The sequence below is a fragment of the Carassius auratus genome, chromosome 6 (assembly GCF_003368295.1).
Source record: "Carassius auratus strain Wakin chromosome 6, ASM336829v1, whole genome shotgun sequence".
In the NCBI taxonomy this organism is placed as follows: Eukaryota; Metazoa; Chordata; class Actinopteri; order Cypriniformes; family Cyprinidae; genus Carassius; species Carassius auratus.
Window position 1 is genome coordinate 6,985,970 of NC_039248.1, and position 19,945 is coordinate 7,005,914.

A 19,945-nucleotide genomic window follows, 5' to 3' on the forward strand; every position below is an offset into this window, starting at 1 on the left:
AAAAAGATTTTGCTATGAAACTTCACACAGCCCTATAAAAGAGGTATGCACCTCTCCCCACGTCCTCTGCTGATTGTAACCAGTTTGTCGATGCCGCCCGTCTGGGCGAGAGCACGGGCGTTCTCCATATTCCTGCTGGTGACCTCGTGCAACGCGCAGCAGACCGCCGCCACCGTCTCATCTGACAGCAGGGACGGCCCATTGCCAGGGAGACGGGTCACTAGGTCCCGCATGGCGTATTTTCCTATCAAAGCAACCGAATTCAGGAAACATTTATTTTAAAAGATGCAATGCAGTTTTTAATGGCCACATAAACTGACATATAATAAAAATGGAATGCAAAGAGTTCATAGCAATAAGTTTGAGTGACTGACCAATGAGCTCCTTGTTCCTGGCGTCCAGAGCCATGTTCCGTAGAGCAGTGGCCACAGAGCAGACCACCCTGTCATTATCCATTCTTAGTAGCTCCACCAGTATGGGCAAACCCTTCTCTTTGCGTACAGCAGCACGGATGTAGGCCGCAAACTGAATGATGAAAGAGAGAGGAAAAGGTTGGTCTCTTTAAGGTAAGCAAAAATTTGGATTAACGTTTGCACAATTTTTTTCACAATCAAGACTGTATCTAGGTATCTAGTCTACTCCTAACTTTAGAAGCATTTGCAAAATAAAGGACGTTGCTGTATTAGAACCTCGAAGTTACGTCTGGTCAAATGGTGTAAGTGTGTGTGTGTGTGTGTGTGTGTGCAGGACCTATCCTTCATCCACCAGCCAATTATGGCAGTAATATAACTCAGTTCTATTTTGAACACTGTGGCTGTATAATTGAGTTTATGTTGTAGTGACCACAAGCAGCCTACCCTCCAGGTTCCGGCGGAGAGATTCTGCAGAGACCCAGCCGCCCCTTCCAGCGTGGCTGGGTTTGAGCTCTCCGCCAGCAGAGTGAGGTAAGGTTTAACCACAGATGGATGCCACAGCATCTCTGCCCCCTTTGGACTTCCAGAAAATCCTGGAATAGACCCCACACCATCCCACTGCATCACAGGATCACACAAACAGATAGGTTAGTTAACGTTCTGTTAGAAATATGCTTGAAAAATTATTGAAATTTAGTCGCAAAAAAGTGTTGTCATAATACAGTATAACAGGTTTAATATTTTTTTCTTTCAATAAAAATAATGTAACATTTAAATACAATAAAGCAATACACAAAACAATGTATAAAGTTAACAATTTTACACTGTTTAAAGTGCAAAATTTTGGTATCAACCAATAGGTATCACTTTACAATTAGATCTCATTCGTTAACCTTAGTTAATGCATTAACATTCACAATGAGAAATAACTATATTTACTACAAAAGTTATTGATATTTGTTTTAAAAAATACAACCCTTAGTTCATGTTAGCTCATTAAATAAGACAGTCACAACTTTTGATTTTAACAACGTGTCGTTAAATAGGCCTATTGGAATAACCTAAGATAAATGAATGTTTAGAAGATTTTTTGTTTTTTTTATGTCAACTAACGAAGCCCTAATGTAAAGTGTGACCCAACAATTAAGAATCAAATCACTGTCAAACAATATCCAGGGCATGTTGTAGTCCAGATTAAAAGATTGAAAATAAATAGCCTAATAAGTCCAAATATTTAAGTATTTGGTGCGGTGATGAACACTGTAGTGAATACACAAATTTGAATGCTATTTAAATAATTTAAATACGTTTCAGAAACAAAAAGTAGCAGCTGCTTTGTTTGCAGGGTAACGGCTGCATTTTCTGCATTTTAGTGCCATCTGCTGTCAGAAAGTGAATGTGCGCTTGGCTTTCATTCAGAGTGTCTCTCATGCGCTCCGCCATGCGCTTCTCATTCTTGCTTGTTTATATTAGAGTGCACACGCGTATTTGACACAGCATACAGCGGTATTGTGTATTCTGATGATTTTAAAAATCCTGTGGCTCAGTGGTAGAGCATTACGTTAGCAGCGCAAAAGGTTGTGAGTTCAATTCCCAGGGAATGCAGGTACAGGTAAAAAAGTATAGCCTGAATGTACTGTAAGTGGCTTTGGATAAAAGCATAAATGCATAAATGTAATCTAAATAATTATTATGTATTTAGAAGTGCCCATGATAACAATACCGTGCATATTCATTATCGTGATATATCGCAAAACTAAATACCAGCACGTCTACTTTTTGTAGAAATAAAGTTTCTTTTAATATAATAATATAACATGTTAATATAACATGTTAATATAAAAATATCATTTGATTCCATTTTTTTATTTAATCATTTATAATTAGTATATATTTTTTATATCATTTATTATTATATAATCATTAATTATTTAAAACGACAACTCATTTTTAAATAAAATAATACTAGGAAAAAATATATAATATATTAAATAATATATCTGAAAAACTTTCAGAGCTGAGCTTTTTTAAACTTTTGAGTAAACTTTTACTTGAGTTGAGCTGAAACTGAAAATGAGTTATATGAAGGTCCACTGCTTTTGCATACCATTTTAAATATTTTATTAATTTCCATGATTTCCATAGCTAGAAATACCAATTTCAAAATGTACTAATGTTGCCAGGATTTCCATGACTATTGGCTGAAAAACAATTATTTAAAATGTACAGCTTTTGGTGCCTTGCTCTTATAAATCATCATTTGGCTTGTGCAAATCTATTTGCAAAATGAATTTCTCTCTCCAACAATCCCAAATCATTTGATAACTGAGCACAAAAGCAGAGTCCAAGCTCATTAATTTAGTGATAGATTACCTGCTGATCCTGCCAGGACCTCTTCTTCTTCTTCTTTCTGAGCCCCCAGCAGCTGTAGTCGGCCTGTTTACTGGAGGAGTCAGGGCCCAGGAGCGTGTCCAGATCCTGGGTTCCCATCAGCCGAGACGGAGGCATCTCCAGCTCAAGACGGTATGACAGGTTCCTCAAAGTACACACACAGTTTTCCACAATCTAGCAACACAGGAAAAGAGAAAAAGGGTAAGGAAAGAAATATAGAATACTTTGGAGATCGACAGTCCTAATCCTCATTTTACTGTCCTGGATATATTAAAAAAATCACTTAAAAAATCAATTAAATTTAAATCAAAAATAACTATTTATATTTCTAAGCTTTTATATTTTTTATAATAACTATTATTACTAATTATTTAAAATAAATATTGTACAAATATTTAAAATATATTTTTATTTGGATTCCACTTCCTTTTTCAATGCTTCCTGTTCCAGCAGATGGCAAGCCAAGACTAAGATTTTGTGAAGAAAAAATAACCAAAGCTGCACAATGCAGATCTCCACCACTAGAGGCACTCAATATTTTTTGGCCATTCGAGGAGTGCCACAGAAACATGTAACACCTTTTTATAAGCATCAGAAGCCTCCGTCAGTTCCCAGCTGTCATCCGATATACAGACTGAAAATTAGTCAAATATCTGGCAAGAATGTATCAAACATGTTCCAAATATTACCAACAATCTATAGACTGTTGTACATCAGAACTGGATGGCTTCATTTATATTTGTTATGCCATCCCAAGAATATTTCTAACCTTGCTGTCATAATCAGAGGTGTTTACACAGGTTTTGATTATATAGAGAAGGGAATCTATCAGCCCTTCACAGCACCGCATCTGCCTTCTGGCCTCTTCTCCAGCTGAGCTCAGGTTCCTGAGACACACACACACACACACACACACACACAATCATGCGGTCAACAATACAATGGTTATCTTATTTAGATAAAAACAGTCATTTTCACTTGTAAATATAAAGAATGATGCTGCAACTACCAGTGATGTGCAAAACTATGCATTACAAAAATCACCTAATCAGTAGGTTACCTAAACGACTATTGATTAATCGATCTTAACAGGAAGCCCTGTATAATTAGGCTGGTTCAAATTAACATGAGGCATACCTGAGGCAGCCGGTGGTGTTCCTCAGGACCAAAGACGAGTGCAGTTTGAGTTTCTGGTCCTCTCGCTGAGGGGCCGCACCCCAGCCGGAGTGAGGGATAATGACCGTGTTAGTAAGTGGTCCGAGAGCGTCCCGAGCAATCGTCATCTTCACAGAGTCACATGACGACAGGTTCCACAACACTCCTGTCAAGGCATGACCCCAAAAGACATAGTATAACACATAAACTGCAACAGTACAGTATTAAATATAGAGAACTAGAAGTGACACTTTAATATAAAATGAAGGAATCAAATTTAGGAATTAATAAAATAGAATAAATTACTTATTTTATGTACACTGGATCAAATTGCCATTGACTAAAAGGTTTTTTTTTTTTTTTTTTTTACTTTTTCTTGTGATGCATTCATTATTCAAGTCTTTGGTGTCCCATGATCCTTCAGAAATCATAACAACAGATATTATTTAGTCACATGTGAGTATTTTACTCACAGTTGCATTTGATTTACACTTTATTTAATTCATGTATTAAAAATGAAGTTAAATGTAACAATGATTGACTAATGAATTATTATGTGATTTAAATAGCATTTTAGAATTTGTTTTGACATTGTTTAAATTCTTTAGCTCGTTTGAATTTATCAAATTAAAACATGCCATTGAGCAGTTTACAGTAAAACCGCATTAAAAAATCTGTTGTATTGATAAGAGGCTGAATACATTTTTTTAGGAGAACTATTTAGGTATAATAAGTAATTTAACACACTGATTTAACATAGCTCATTAGGAACAAATGAGAGACACATTAAGAGGTGTGTAATAAAACTGTAAAGAGGCAGTGGGAGTGTAACAAAAAACCCTGCAGATAAAACTGATTAACACAAAACAGTCCCTGTGGTTGTGAGTATGTGTGTGAGCAGAAAGAGCTCTATCTTTGCTGAACAAACCTGCTGCCTCTGTTTGAGAAATGACAGTAAAAAACACTGTATGCATCAAGAAAACTGCTTGGGAGTGTAAATTTACCCATATCTATCCAGCAATACTTAGTGTATCCAGCTTGGAGAGAATGTGTGTGTGCATGCAAGTTTGCGTCAGCTCAGCTTTTAATCAAATACTTTGTCCCTCCACATTAATCACAGCCACGGGTTCCACTGACTCTAATCTCTGATCTGAGCTTCACAGCGCAAACTGATCTCACCACAGGAGCGGAAGAAAGCAAATTGGAAAGAGCGAGACAGAGGAACAGAGAGGGAGTTTAAAAAGCACAAGAAAGCCTCTCTTATGGCACTCAGTCATGTGACCCCACACACCCACTCACCGGTTACGAGCTCTCGCACTTCAGTGTCTGGAGTTTTTCTCAACAGACGAACCAAAGCTGGGATTCCACCGGAATTCCTCACACACACTTTATTATCGTCGGTGGCTTTTCCGTACACTAGGTTCCGCAGAGCTCCGCAAGCATTCCGCTGTACTTCCAGGGTTTTGTGGTCAAGCAGATCCACCAGGTGTCGGATCCCCCCCAGTCGACACACCTGAACACATACAGGAAGAGAGTGCAAGTGTTCACATTTATGCTTCCAAGGTGTGCTTTTCTGTCTGTTTATGCAGTCTGTAAATGCAAACTAACATTTTTAAGTAGCATGCATTACTAAAAGTAATTCATTAAAGTTTTGGGTTTGGTAGGATATTTTAATGCTTAAGTCTCTTATTCTCATAAAGGCTGCATTTATTTGATCAAACACAGTAAAATCTGCTATACCGATAAATATATATATTGTAATATTTATATTAACTTTTCTATTTTAATATATTTTAAAACAGAATTTATTCCAGTGATGGGAAAGCTGAATTTTCAGCAACTAGTGCTCCAGTCTTAAGTGTCACATGATCCTTGATTTAAGAAATATTCTGTACATTTATATATAGCGCAAGTAACAGTATATGTTATTTTATTCATCTAAAATAAACGTGCATCATTATATTACTGTCATTGTCACTGCCCTTTGCCTTTAAATTTAAAGTATTCATTTTTCAGAACGTTTGAATAGTAGTTTAAAATATATACTTATTATTAATATTGATACCTCATTATGCGCTACACAGATTTATATCCAAGATTTTGTCCAATCAAATGTGCATAAAGCATTTAAATAACTCAGTTTTTTCTCTTAATGGTTAGGCTTTTGCTTAAGCTACAAAAAGTCAACTGTATTTGAGAACACCAGAAAACATAGGAAGTGCCTGTATGTCTGGCATGTGTGTGTGTGTGTGTAACCATACCTCTGCCTTTATGCGGTTGTCTCCGTAGCAGAGGTGCTGTATATACGCTGCAGCATTGGCCTGGACTGAAGGGAAGTGATGCTGCAGCATTCGGATTACCTCTGGCAGCTCAGGGTCTCTCCAGGCAAACTCCCTAACCCCCCAAAGGCACAGAGAAAACAGATGTCAAACACACAAACAAATCTGCAAAACGGCCACATTTGACAAATAAATGTTTGCAGATTTGAATAAAATATACATAATTACTTGTGTTTACATGTTGCATCAGGACAAATAACTAGCCGCATAATTTTTTTTTTTTTTTAAATCAGTCCTGCTTCTATTTTTTCCAGTCGCATTTGTCATTAAAATATGCACTGCAAATGTGAATGAGCACTCAAGCGATCTGGTTCACATTTTCTGAAACGCTCTTTTTCTGTTTGCAAAATAAACATGCCCAGAAATAAGATTATAAAGCAACATACGCACAAAAGTAGAGGAGGCTCAACAAATCAAATAAGTTAGAATAATGCAGCAAAAAGGGAAGATATATGCTGGGTTTTATTAACAAGCAAAGTTTCCACGTTTTAAATGTCAGTGTCTTCAAATGTGGCCCTAAATCATTTTTGAAGCTTTCTGCAATGTTCCTGGAATCACTGGGTTCAGCTCTTTACCTGGGATCTTTGTGAACACTGTCTATGGAAGGCGAGCGTGTGACGGCGTTGTCGACGGCAGCTGCATGTCTGGTGTAGTTTGGGTCGGACTGGCGGTAATGCGCAGGACGATAGGTGTCAGAATGTGTTGCCATGGAGCCCATTGAGAACAACCCTCGCTGGTACCTCAGAGTGCTACACTGACTAGTGGTCCTTTGTAAAGTACCAAACCCTGAGTGAGAGAGTGAGCAGTGCAGACATTGTTAAGATTAACACTGTGGAAATGTCAGAACTCATTCACTGAGTCTAGCAGTGGTGCATGAAGGACATTCGTCACATACCTGTATTGTTTCTGGAGCTAGCGCTCTGGGAGCCGTGCGTGGGGCTCTGGTACAGAGGGTTCTGGAAGGTTCTGTCTTCATAGATTGGCGTGACGTGGCAGTCAGGGGAGCGGGCGTCTTGGCCCAGCTGGCTGTTCTGACTATAAGAGGTTTGCAAGCCTAGATGAAGAGCAGAGATTTTAGTACTAAAACTAAACTTGGCAACCAGCTGAAATAAAAAAGGTTTTTTTTAAGGTCTTCTGTCAGTTCATGTTTATTATGTACTGTAAGTAGTGCTGTCAAACAATTAATGTTGATTAATCGCATCCAAAAATGTTGTTTACATAATATATGTTTGTGTGAGTACGGTGTATATTTATTATGTGTGTGTGTGTGTGTATATATGTGTGCGTATATATATATATATATATATATATATATATATGTACTGTATATACACACAGACACAGACGTATAGATTTCAGAGAAATATGTTATTTTTAAATATTAAAAAAATAATTTATAATATAAATTATATAAATATTGACATGTAAATAATAAAGAAAAAAGTATATGCGTGTGTATTTATGTATAAATAATAAATATACACAGAAGAACGAACACACACATATATATTATGCATATATTATGTGTTCCTCTAGCTCAAGTGGTAGAGCATTGCCATATCAAGCGGTTGGGGGTTTGATTCCCCGGGAACACATGATAAGTAAAAATTGATAGCCTGAAAGCACTGTAAGTCGCTTTGGATAAAAGCGTCTCCTAAATGCATACATTAAATTAAATTAAAAATTTAATTTAATTTAATTACGCAAAAAAACATTTTTATTATTATTTTATTACGTTTATGATTAATCGCGATTAATTGTTTGACAGCACTACTTGAAACAAAATAAACATGAACTGAAATAAGACCTTAAATAAGGTCCTTAGTAATATTGTGAGTTATTATTTCAATTTAAAGTAACAGTTTTCTATTTTTTTTTATTCTTCCAGTTTTCTATTTTTATTATATTATTCCTGTGATGACAAAGCTGAATTTTCAGCAGCCATTACTCTTGTCTTCATCTAATATAATTGGTGCTCAATTAATAGGAATTATTATCCTTATTAGTATCAATGTTTTGATGCTTAATAATTTTGTGGAAACTCCAATAAAATAAAAAAATCAGGATTAGTTATTTAAATGAAAGTTCAAAAGAACAGCATTTATTTGACATTGAAACCTTTTGTAACTTTGTTCGTGTCTTTTCTGTCACTTTTGATTTATTTAATGTCTTTGCTGATTTTTTTAACAAATAAATCTAAATCTTATTAACCCCACACTTTTGATTGGTAGTGTATCACAGATTCAACAAAAAATTAAGCACTGATAATAAGAAATATTACATGAGCACCAAATCAGCACACAGTAGAATGATTTCTGAAGAATCATGTGACACTGAAGAATGGAGTAATGATGCTGAAAATGTATAATGTATATTTTTTTATATATTACAATAGACAACAGTTCCTTTAAATTGCAATATTTCACAAAACAATTTTTTTTTTTACTATTTTGAATCAAATAAATGTAACCATCGTGAAAATAATAGCATAATAGACATACTAGGCTTATCAAAATCATAAACTTACCTAATCTAAACTTTTGACCAGTATCCTACATCAATAACTCACTGACAAATCCACTCTTTTGACTGGTTTATCCAATCTATACAATATTTCTCAAAAGGAGTACACTCTACTGAAAGGATCGGCTCAGACCAGCGTGAATTTCTATCCAGGCTCATTTGTGCTGATTAGGTGTTGGTCTTTCTAGTGAAATATTTGTTCATCAGCAAAAGCAGTCTAGCAGCTGTACAACCACATAATGAAGTCTTTCCATGTGCTTCGCTAAGTAAATGAAGCTCTCAAATCTTCAAGTGGAGATGTATGTTGTGTTTTATAAAAACAATCTGCTGTAATTAACCACTCCACTGGACTTTCACACCTTCAGATGCATCTGTGAGAGATAATGACCTTCAACAAGAACGTGGCATATTCTGCAGCAGCTAAGAGCGTGAGCTAAAAACGGTTTTTCTACTGAAAGAAGGCACTATTTTGTGTTGCTGTTAGTGACTTGAATGTCAGTTTGCCTGACACAATCAGAAATACACATACAATTAATTGTGCAATTTAGATGAATTAGCCAGAGGTTTCAGCCTTTCTCCCACATGATTTCATGGCAAACAGGACACAATAGATTTGCTCATGAACGCCTACCCAAAATTGCATAGCCAATTACCCAACTCTCGGAGCATAATTACTGAATCTACCGACTAACTTTGTGAATGCTTGTACTGACACTGTACTGCATGCTCATTAGTGTATAATAGTTTTAAGAGCTGTAGGGCATGTATAACCACACAACCTTGTGAGACAAACATTCACAACCAGAGCTTTCAAAGGCACTCATCTGACCACAATTTAATCAGAAACCCGAGCAGACAAACTTTGATCGCTGTCTTCAAACTATCATCTGACTATCATCAGGCGTTCCAGTCAGTATTGATAGGCATATATTCACCAGTTTGATTAATTAGGTAATATTTGGCCATTGTGAGATAATTGCATCAGCAGATAACCAGACTTACTTGATCTACAATGTTATCATTGCTGCCAAAAAAATATATAACTCGGTAGGGCTCTTGAATATAGATTTTTCGATTAACAGTGATACTCATACAGAATTATCTTCATACTGAAACTGCCCTTTTCATTTCCTGGTTGTTTTTAGTGAATCAAAAATATTCAGTGAAGCCTGATTTCTCAGACGAATGACTCTTTTATGTCGGTCCTTTTCATGAATTACAAAAATGAACCAGTCTGAAAGAATTAACTGCTTTAGAATGTATAGCACTTGCAAAGAGATTTCATTAGTAAGCTGGACACAGACAATAAACCAAAATGAATCAAAATCTAATTAAATCAAAATTCAGAGCTTGAGCTTGAGCATCATGTCATTCAGACACCAGAAATATAATAAAGCAAAGTGTGAACCGAACGAAGCTACACAGCTCACTGGTTTGGAACAGCCATGCAGAATTTGGTGAGTTTGTCTTTCATCAATTTCTAATCACGTCACATATCTCCAAATTCTGCAATAGTTTTTTTCTGTAGGGCCTGGAGTCAAAAGCGTAGTTTTCAAAGGTTTTACACCCTGCATGTTTTACAGAGAAATACAGAATAAATGGGGCAGTGGGGCATATCTGAGAAAGTCTCCCACAGAGCCAGAACGGGAGATTATCATCGAAGTAATCCTACAAAACACTAGAGCACACAAGTATAGAGATATGTGTACACACAATCACACACACACAAACACACACACACACACACACACTTACAGTCAATATCTATGCAGCTCCAATTTCATGTAGATGTTTATTGTAGATGGAATTAAGACTGTAATACGATTTTGAAACAATATACTATACAGGCCCTGTATTAATGCATCTCAGCACTTTCAATTCACAAACTCATATTGGCACACAGCATCTTGTAATCAGAGGGTTATGATTATTCGGGTAGGAGCAATTACTAGGATCCTTTTTTGCACTTTTATGAGAACCAATTTGTGTCAATCTCTCTGAGTTTATGTCCAGAGATATGTGAAGTTTTTTTCTGTGGCTCTTATAATTGAGATTTTAACAGACAGCACACATTATGTCAGAGACTAAACTGTGAAATGCTTATTGAATTCTTCATGATTTTTTCCGAGTTTTGAAAATTCACCTCACGAGAGGATTTTCAGGAAAGACATACCTTCTTAAGCCAGGGAAGATTTTATAATCCGAGCCAAACACAGACGATAAGTGACAGCATTACTAATCCTGTACTAATACAACGCTAAGAAAGTTTCACACATATTCAAATCATAAATCCAGAACTTTTCAAGAGTGGTACAGAAATTGTGTTTGATAGAGTTCTGGCTTGGTCAGGGTAAAACGAAAATCGTTGTATGTATTTAAATTTTATGGAAAAACATTTATGAATCAGAAAATTGTTGGTTGCTTCAAGCCAAGTTTTTTCATAGAGGTTTTTTTTAATGTTTTTAGAAGAAATCTTTAATTCTCACATCTTATGAATATTAATTAATATTTAATTAAAATACAGTACAAACAGTAATAGTGTGTAATGTATTTTTTTCTTTCCTTTAGTGCCACATTATCCTTCAAATCATTCTAACATGCTGATTTCGTGCTCAATAAACTTTTTTTTTTTTTTTGCTGTTATCAAAACTGAAAAAGATTGTGCTGCTCAGCATTGCAGTGGAAACCACTATATAATGTTTGATGATAAAAAAAAATCTAAATCTTTTGTAACATTATAAAAATCATTTAACAAAAATGAAATCCCAAACCTATCACAGGTAGTAGAAAAACTCCTAACCTTAATAACAATAGGACAGTTTGTGTGTGTAACCCACCTGTAAGGCTATCCGGTCTTGAAAGGACCATCCTCTCAAAGATGTCATAGGCCCGAGACCCAAAGGAAGTGTGAGTGCTGTCATATCCATGTGTATCGTGCTTCCCCAGGGTCCCGTACTGCTGAGGCTGAGCAGTCATACCGGCCCGCAGGAGCGTTGGTGATCCAGATTCCGACCCCGTCCCATTTCCATGCCGTCCCAAGTAGCTGGAGTGCACTGGCTCGGGAGCATGGCTAGAGGCCGGAGGCAAGGTGGTGCCAGGAAATATACTAGGTAAAGGACGGGGCTCTGAGACTATAGGTGAGCCATAGGGGCTTCCGAGGGAAGTTCGCAGAGGCTGGCGAGACGCAGGCGGGGATGAGGTGTAGAGTGGGGATGGGGCACGAGAGGGAACAGAACTGACTCGCCTCATGACACGGACACTGCTGCCCACCTGAAAAACAGATTACATACAATCAAAAGAACCAACATACATACACACTACTCTACACTGTGATAATACAGTTATAACTGAATTTATTTTTAAAAATACTGTAAGATGAATGATACATCAGGATTGAGATCAGCTAAGGACAAGAAAGAAAAGAAAACTTAAAGTACCCTTCTATGGTGTCTATGCACGGACATTTCCAAATTTAGCCTCAAAATTAAGCACAAAATTAAATCTTGAGGAAGTGTCACACAGGGGGACAAAGCAATTATGACATGATCCATCTTTACACAATGGGTCTTTAAAACTTCATAATAAGTTTTAACAGAATAAAACAATACACGCAATGCAATACTATACACAATATAATTTACTAAATAACAATAAGGCATTATTTATTATAATACATTTCACAGAACAACACTATACTGTTTATGTATCTCGATTTTTGCGTGAAGCCTAGAGCTTTTATTTTGGCGAAAACAGGAAGTCATTAAAGCTCTTAGTTTTGTTGACAAACACAATTCTCATGGCTAATTTGGGAAGATTTGTGTTTCCAATGCACGTTATAAGCGACTCAAAATCACATCTCTTGCAGATGTGGAGGTCGTTGTAACGGCACTTAACGTAGTGCGAACAATCCACTCTAAAAACACCCGAGAGTCGCGTGCAGTCAAACGCAGCGCCGCGCTTCACTCTGAAAGACTATATATTTCTGCAAAAACAGTCTCAGATCTGATAATCGCACTAGATGGTGAGAAACATCGTTTAATTTTCTAGCAAACTCATTTGCCAGCATTTTTCGTTGGGCTGTTGGACTGTCTGAGATGCAAAGGGTGTCCCGCACACAGCCGAGAGGTGGCGCCACTAGCTCTCGCAGCGCTGCCGGAAGCACTCCTTGCGTGCAATATATTTGAAAACGCAGCACATTACAGTTTGTTTAGTGATTGTTTAAGATCACTCCGACTGCTCAGGTCGAAAAAAAATACTGAAATATCTCTAATAAAACTGCAAATATATAATTTGAATTTAAAGACATCTGAAAATGCCTTATAACCTATGCAAAGCTAAATTAAGAAATGTATCTCTTAATGTATTGTGTTCATACCTGTGCTGAGGCCTGTCCTTCAGCCCTAGAACTCATGGCGAGGGTGGGGCTTCCAGTGGGGGCGGAGCTTGTCGACTGGGACCTCCCTTCCGATCGTCTGGGCGTCACGGTGTTACTATAGTAACCACTCACCTCCTGGTATCCACTATCCGAGTACGAATTCATTTGAGTAGAGCTGCGCGAGTTTGGCGCAGACCCTGAGCAAAGGAAACAGCAAGGCACACCAGAAAAGAATACTGAGATAGACAAGATATTTTATTCTCAGAAATGGTAAAACAATTATATTTGAACTATAGATTTCTAGGTTAAATACAGCCTAAGCTCTATCAATAGAAACTGTGGCCTGCTGTCGATTAATTAATGACTAAGTTACCCGTCTTTCACTTTGTAAAAACATAAACAGATTTTAATACCAGTTTTACTGCAATATCAGTAATTGGTGCAATTGATCGTTCATGTGCAGCTGTATTATATAAACAGTCATTTATATCTCATATTAATCTAGACAAAAAAAACAAAAAAAAACATGTTCTTTAGTTAGCGTTAGCATCGCTTGCTGCTTGCATATTTTAAGTAACTGTTACCGTAAGATAGCGCAATGTTTTTAGAGGCTGCACTGCCATCTATCGACCTACTTCAGTGCGATCGTCTCTTAGTTGTAAATTAAATTAAAAAGCGGTCCACGCAATAATTAATTCCCTTACCTGTCCATAAATTAATTCTACTCTGTGTGCACAGTACCTACGTTTGCGTTCGTTTTTTGTTCTTGTGGGTCTTTCTAGCCTCGGTCGTTATTTACAGGTAACGTACTGAATTTCCCGTGATCCATTGTCTAAATTTCGCTTTTGCGTCACCAAACACTACACCACCAGCGTGTCTACAGCCAATGAGCGTGAGGATAGCTTATTTCAACAAGATGGGTGACCCGCACCATGTATAATTAAAACACTTTTATATAAAGTTTTTTATGAATACAGTGAGTGTGCACCACTGAAATTACAAAACATATATATTTTTTCTTAATATGTTAACATTTTAAAAGGAGAACAAGGCTACTTAATATTTGCAAGAAAAAGAGGACAACGTTTACTGCTTTTAATGTATTTATTTGTACTTTGATACTGACTGTTTAGTTAATTATTTGAAACGCTTGAAAAGTAATGTTCACCTAATTGGAAATTAACTGAAGGCTGCATGCCGCATTGTTTTATTTTTATTGGTTTATAATGATATTGATATTTAATTATTTAGTATGCTCAGTGAGAGTTATCATATTTACAGATACTGGTATAATCTACTTACATCTTAATACTGTAAAAGCCCTAATATACACAGTAAATCTCTTAAAGTAGAAGCCTACCAGGCTAGCTGTATAACCATAGCACCTTTAACACCAGAAGTGTTTCTTGACCAAAAGCAGCAGTAACATATTGCGAAGATGCCATACCACTGGATGAAATAGTATTAATACAGTACTCCAGTCTGAGGAATTTAAAAAAGTTAAAATATTTATTTATTTCAAAGTTCCAATCCTTCAACCAGCAACAAAATAACCTGGTATTTGCTTTCTACACTGTGTGCACAGTAATAAAAAGACAGCTTCTGGACAAGTGAAAATACTTTTGCATGGAGCAAACTTCATTAACAAGTATTTCATCAGAAAAACATAACCAGACTTTCATCCACCTATAAAAGTGGTCTGCTTCAAAAGGATTGCAAATGTAATTAGCTTATGAAATGCAAGTGCATCCCAGCTAGGTTTCCAATGTAGGTGTATAAAGACTTTTTACTGTCACAAGGAATCATTAAATGCATCTAAAACTGACACTGAGGACATTTACAATATCCCAAAAGATTTGTATTTCAAATAAATGTTGTTCTTTTGAACTTTAATAACAAATCAGCATATTAGAAAGATTTATGAAGAATCATGTGGCAGTGAAGACTTGAGTAATGGCTGCTGATAATTCAGCCTTGCTTTGTCTTCATACTAAACTGAAATTGTAATTTCACAATCTTACCGATTTTACTGTATGTTCATCAAATAAACACAGCCTTGGTAAGAATAAGAAACATCTTTCCAAAGCATAAAAACATCCTCTGAACAGTAATGTATAAACTGAGAGACACACTATTTTCTGTGGTAATCAACAGTAGGCCACAGATGCTGCCCATAGATCTTCAGCTGTATTCAACTTGGAAGATTGCATAAAGACGTCATGAAAATAAATGTTGACACAGAAGAGACAGAAGGCAATATGGAGTGTGAATGAACAGACCCTCACTTTCACGCAGGGAGATCTGTTCCAATTCAGGAGAGTAAAGTAACCCCTGACCTCTGACCCCAAATGTGGGCGAGGAGCAACCATCCGACGGCTTAGACACACCTGCACCTGAGGATTCTGATGACCAAATGGTTATCACACTGTGAGCAGGTTTAAGTATTTGAGAAAATGATCAAGATACAGTTACCTTCATCCCTTGACACACTTAGAGGGAGAATTAACCTAAAATATGCCATCATTCACCCAACAGAAAACCAGTGACAGATAATGTAAAATGCTTTCCAATTTTACAGAAAAATAAGGTGTCTGGTCTATTGTGTTTCCATACTTTAAAGACATTCTCACAGTAAGAGATGACAATAGGAGCTAAAACTGAAGAAAAGGGTAGAAAACCGTTTTAGCTGCCCTGTGAGGATTTGGAGAGAGAAAATGAGATTTCAAATGTAGTTCAGTGGAATAATTCATGGGATATTGTTCATTAGGTTTGGTGACCGGATCACAAGACCGCGGCGTCTGATGTCTTTTTTTAGAACAGAATAAAAAGAAAAAGTCCAGAACCCTCAACACAGTGTTTGTCAAGAGTAAAAGAGTTCTTGGCACAGTTCTTGTGCTATCAATGTTACATTAAAAATACCAAGTATTATAATATAATATCGTACAATATCATAGCCAACATAGTGCAGCTTTGGGATACTGTAACTAAACCATAAGACACTGAGAAAGATAGGTCAGGAAAATATTTACACTCAATTACATTCAAATGTCCTTTAAATGCTTCAGAGAGCCTTGAGTACAAAAATCAGCTCAACCATCTGAGAGTCATTGTTCCAAGCTAGACTATGTGATCTGTGCTGTATGTATCTGACTGCAGCGCTGTCTAAAATATCATAGTTCCGTTAACACTTATATACAGGTGACAAGAAAAAATAACAAGCAGGAATAGAACAAAACATAAATACCTGCAGATCTCCACAGAAGAGACTTCTCAGAAGAGCTGGAAAAAATGACGAGAAAAGAAAAAAAAGATTAAATGAGAGAATGTCACACACGGTGCACAACGCATCTGAGGCATTTTATGAAACGAGTGCCTTTTTCAGTTTAAGTTGATTTAACTAACTTAAAAAAAAAACAGATCAATATTGTGTTTAAGTGGTAATATATTATGGCATTAAATAATTTTAATATATGTATCTTCAGAAATTAACACAGTTGACAGTTTTAAAATGTATTTTGACATATTGTGCTTTTATTTAACAATCTTCAGTTCAAGGTTATGGAGCTCGAAAATGTTTATTAACGAGACAGTTTTTTACTGGTATTAAATAAACACTTTCCAATCATCACTTGCTTACTATAAAAATCATGGTAACAGTTCAGACGTTTTACGATAACTCCCACTGATAGACCTAACAAAACATACAGTACGATAAATTGATACTAAAACACTATGAGCTTTAAAGGTGCATGCGTGTTCTCTTCATTGGAAAAGCATATATTAAAAATTGGTTCACTGTCTAATTTTACACTGCACTAATAGTGTATCTACACAACAAAAGCCAGTGAGTGTGAAGATTCTCTTACATGTACATCACAAATTACGTCATCTCAACATGGCAAAATATACTGAGGCGGTGACTCTCACTGTGTATAATTAAATCACTTTGTATAGAAAACAATTCTTAGACAGTAGTCTTCATCTCATGTGAATCTACACCATGACTCAGATGCCTATTCATAAAAACACAATTTATTTCTTAATGTGTAAAACTTGGCACCAAACTATAGTACACACCCTCAGGCCATCCAAGGATGAGTTTGTCTCCTTATAAGAACAGATTTGGAGAAAGGTTTTGCTCAGTGGATCCTCTGCAGTAAATGGGTGCCGTGAGAATGAGAGTACAAACAGCTTGTAAAAATCTCAAAATGGGAATGTTTCAATGATGTGAGTCCATAATACACACAATAACACTTCCCTGCAGTGAAAAAAAAAATCCATCCCCTGTTGTCCTCTTACATCAAAATCCACAACATATTTCTTTTGAACTGTTCTGGACAGTTTTCACTTGTCATGTATAGAGGACTCATATTTATGCCAGAATCAACAGTTTGACTTTTCGCTTCACAATGTTTTAATTATGGACTAGAGTCATGTGGATTACATTTTTCAGCAGTTTCTGAACTCTCATTCTGACAGCACCCATTCAATGTGGAAGACCCACTGGTGAGCAAGTAATTTAATGCTAAATCTATCTAAATCTGTTTCGATGAAGAACTGTGGGATGAATAGTTGGATTTTAACAGGGTTTCACAGCATGTATGATGTCTTAAAGGAATGGAATGTCTTTTTTTTGTAAATAGGCTCATTTTCCAACTCTCCTAGAGTTGAACAGTTGAGTTTTCAGTTGAGAAATCCATTCAGCCAATCTCCAGGTCTGGCAGTAGCAGTTTTAGCTTAGCTTAACATATATCATTGAATCTGATTAGACTGTTAGCATCATGCTCAAAAATGACGAAAGAGTTTAAATATTTTTCCTATTTACAACTGGACTCTTCTGTAGTCACAGCATGTACTAAGACCGATGGAAAATGAAAAGTTGCGATTTTCTAGGATGATATGGCTAGGAACTATACTCTCATTCTGGCGTAATAATCAAGAAACTTTGCTGCCGTACAATGGGTGCAGCAGGAGCCGTGATATTATGCAGCACCTGAAAATAGTCCCACAGTACTACATACAGTATGTACAGTATATAGAAAGAGTAAATACAGTAAACTAACATTTATTTTCCTGGTCAAAAAGGCATTATCATTAAAAAATACAATAATAATAAAAAAACAATGTAAAAAAAAATAGGGAATTAAAATAAATGTACTGTTGTTTTGTTGATGTGTTAGTGAATCATAGTGAACTGTGCATGTCTCAAATTTGGCATCAGCTATTTCTATTTCTAGTTATTTTTCACACGTTTAGGAGAAGCACAAATGGCATCTGTTTTGTAGAATGGCCCATCTCATCTTCCAATAAGTCAATGAAAAGCAAAAAGATCCGCTCCATTTGCCCAGCATTAGGAGACCATTACAAGTGAACATCAATCACATTGTTATAGTCCACTGACTGCCGCGTTCATCTCTGTGACACAATTTTTTAAAATCCTGTCCGGTTAATGTCAAGAAATGAACATACTTGTGCTTTTGTAGGAACTGAAGAAGAGCAAAATGACAGAATGTGGAATTAGGAGTTTAGGTTGAATTAATAACTGGATGTAGACACCACTGTCATAAAACAGCAGAAGAGTGTCTGCTAATGTCTGCCAAAAAGAGACACTGTCTGCAAAGGAGGGGTCAAAGGACACTGGTACAGCGACAGCTGAAAGGGGGCACAGTGGGGACAGCAGGAATGCCACACAGAGAAAGGTTAAAGGTAATAGGTTACAGGGCGCATGGTAGCAAGAATGCACACATGGACCTTCTTCAAGCAAAAGGGAAAAATGTCTTGTATACTGTGGCAAAACAGTACAAACCATCTGTAAAAACAGAACAGGCACTCCTTTACAGAGGAGGAGAACAAACAGGCAGCTGACATGTGCATGCACACATACAGACACAAAGAGTTCACTGTGGCAAAACAAGAGACTGTACTTCAGCTTAACCAGATTTAATATAAATCTTTCTAAAGCGATGGTTGTAGCAAACATCTCTGATTTATCAAGAGCACTCTTTTCATGACATTCATTAAACGAGAAACTTTCACAATACCCTAAAGCTTGAATGTGTTTACTGTAAATTGACAAACACCCACTTTCCATAAAAGTGATTATTCAGTGAGGAAAGAGAGACAACTGTTTGCGCTTCACTGCACACTTGTCCTTCATACTGACACACACCATGAGAAACAGAACAGCGAGTGCTGTGTTTCTGTACAGTATGTACACAGACTACATATACTATACAGCTAAATGTGTTTCGCGTGTAGGCAGGGGCATGAGAATGATCCATTTATGTGTGAAGGGAGGAGGGTTTAAATGCATAGTTGCCACGGATACACTCATATAAGATATGTTTGAATGCTTTAAAATAATAGCATTAAAGTGCAATAATTAAACCTCCTTGTACAAATTATGTAACTATGATGTTCAGTTTATTTTGTCATTTTTATTAATAAAACATTTCATCATAAAATAAAAAATGGCATGATTTTTGTCTTCTGTGGAACACAAAAGAAGATGTTTAGCAGAATGTTCAAGCTGCTCAGTTACATACAACAAAAATGAACTGTAGGGTTATTACCGTTAACTAAAAATAAAAACTAAACTAAAACTAAGACCATAAACTAAAAATGAAATAAAATAAATGTTAACTAAAAGAAAAGAAACTATCAAAAATTCATTGCTTTATTTTAGTTTAACTTGAAATACTAAAATAACTAAAACTAAAACTGAAATAAAAATGAAGAAGAACTATATA

General features: G+C 36.3%; 1 protein-coding gene across 8 annotated transcripts in view; it reads right to left on the reverse strand.

Moving 5' to 3' along the window:
• LOC113093118 (plakophilin-4-like) overlaps positions 1 to 19,945 on the reverse strand; it is a 39,548-nt gene that overhangs the window by 6,193 nt on the left and 13,410 nt on the right. For 3 of the 8 annotated variants that reach the window (XM_026258977.1, XM_026258962.1, XM_026258958.1), the window contains 14 exons: positions 16,441 to 16,475; positions 15,476 to 15,598; positions 13,197 to 13,393; positions 11,659 to 12,091; positions 7,194 to 7,352; positions 6,874 to 7,084; positions 6,221 to 6,353; positions 5,259 to 5,472; positions 3,942 to 4,125; positions 3,574 to 3,691; positions 2,787 to 2,978; positions 858 to 1,031; positions 375 to 525; positions 52 to 244 (listed from right to left, as the gene is read on the reverse strand). In XM_026258977.1, coding sequence (XP_026114762.1) covers positions 52 to 244; positions 375 to 525; positions 858 to 1,031; positions 2,787 to 2,978; positions 3,574 to 3,691; positions 3,942 to 4,125; positions 5,259 to 5,472; positions 6,221 to 6,353; positions 6,874 to 7,084; positions 7,194 to 7,352; positions 11,659 to 12,091; positions 13,197 to 13,393; positions 15,476 to 15,598; positions 16,441 to 16,475 — 2,517 coding nt within the window. Of the gene's footprint in view, positions 1 to 51; positions 245 to 374; positions 526 to 857; positions 1,032 to 2,786; positions 2,979 to 3,573; positions 3,692 to 3,941; positions 4,126 to 5,258; positions 5,473 to 6,220; positions 6,354 to 6,873; positions 7,085 to 7,193; positions 7,353 to 11,658; positions 12,092 to 13,196; positions 16,476 to 19,945 lie in introns of all 8 variants that reach the window. The other 5 variants (XM_026258992.1, XM_026259000.1, XM_026258970.1 and 2 more) reach the window with 4 other exon arrangements.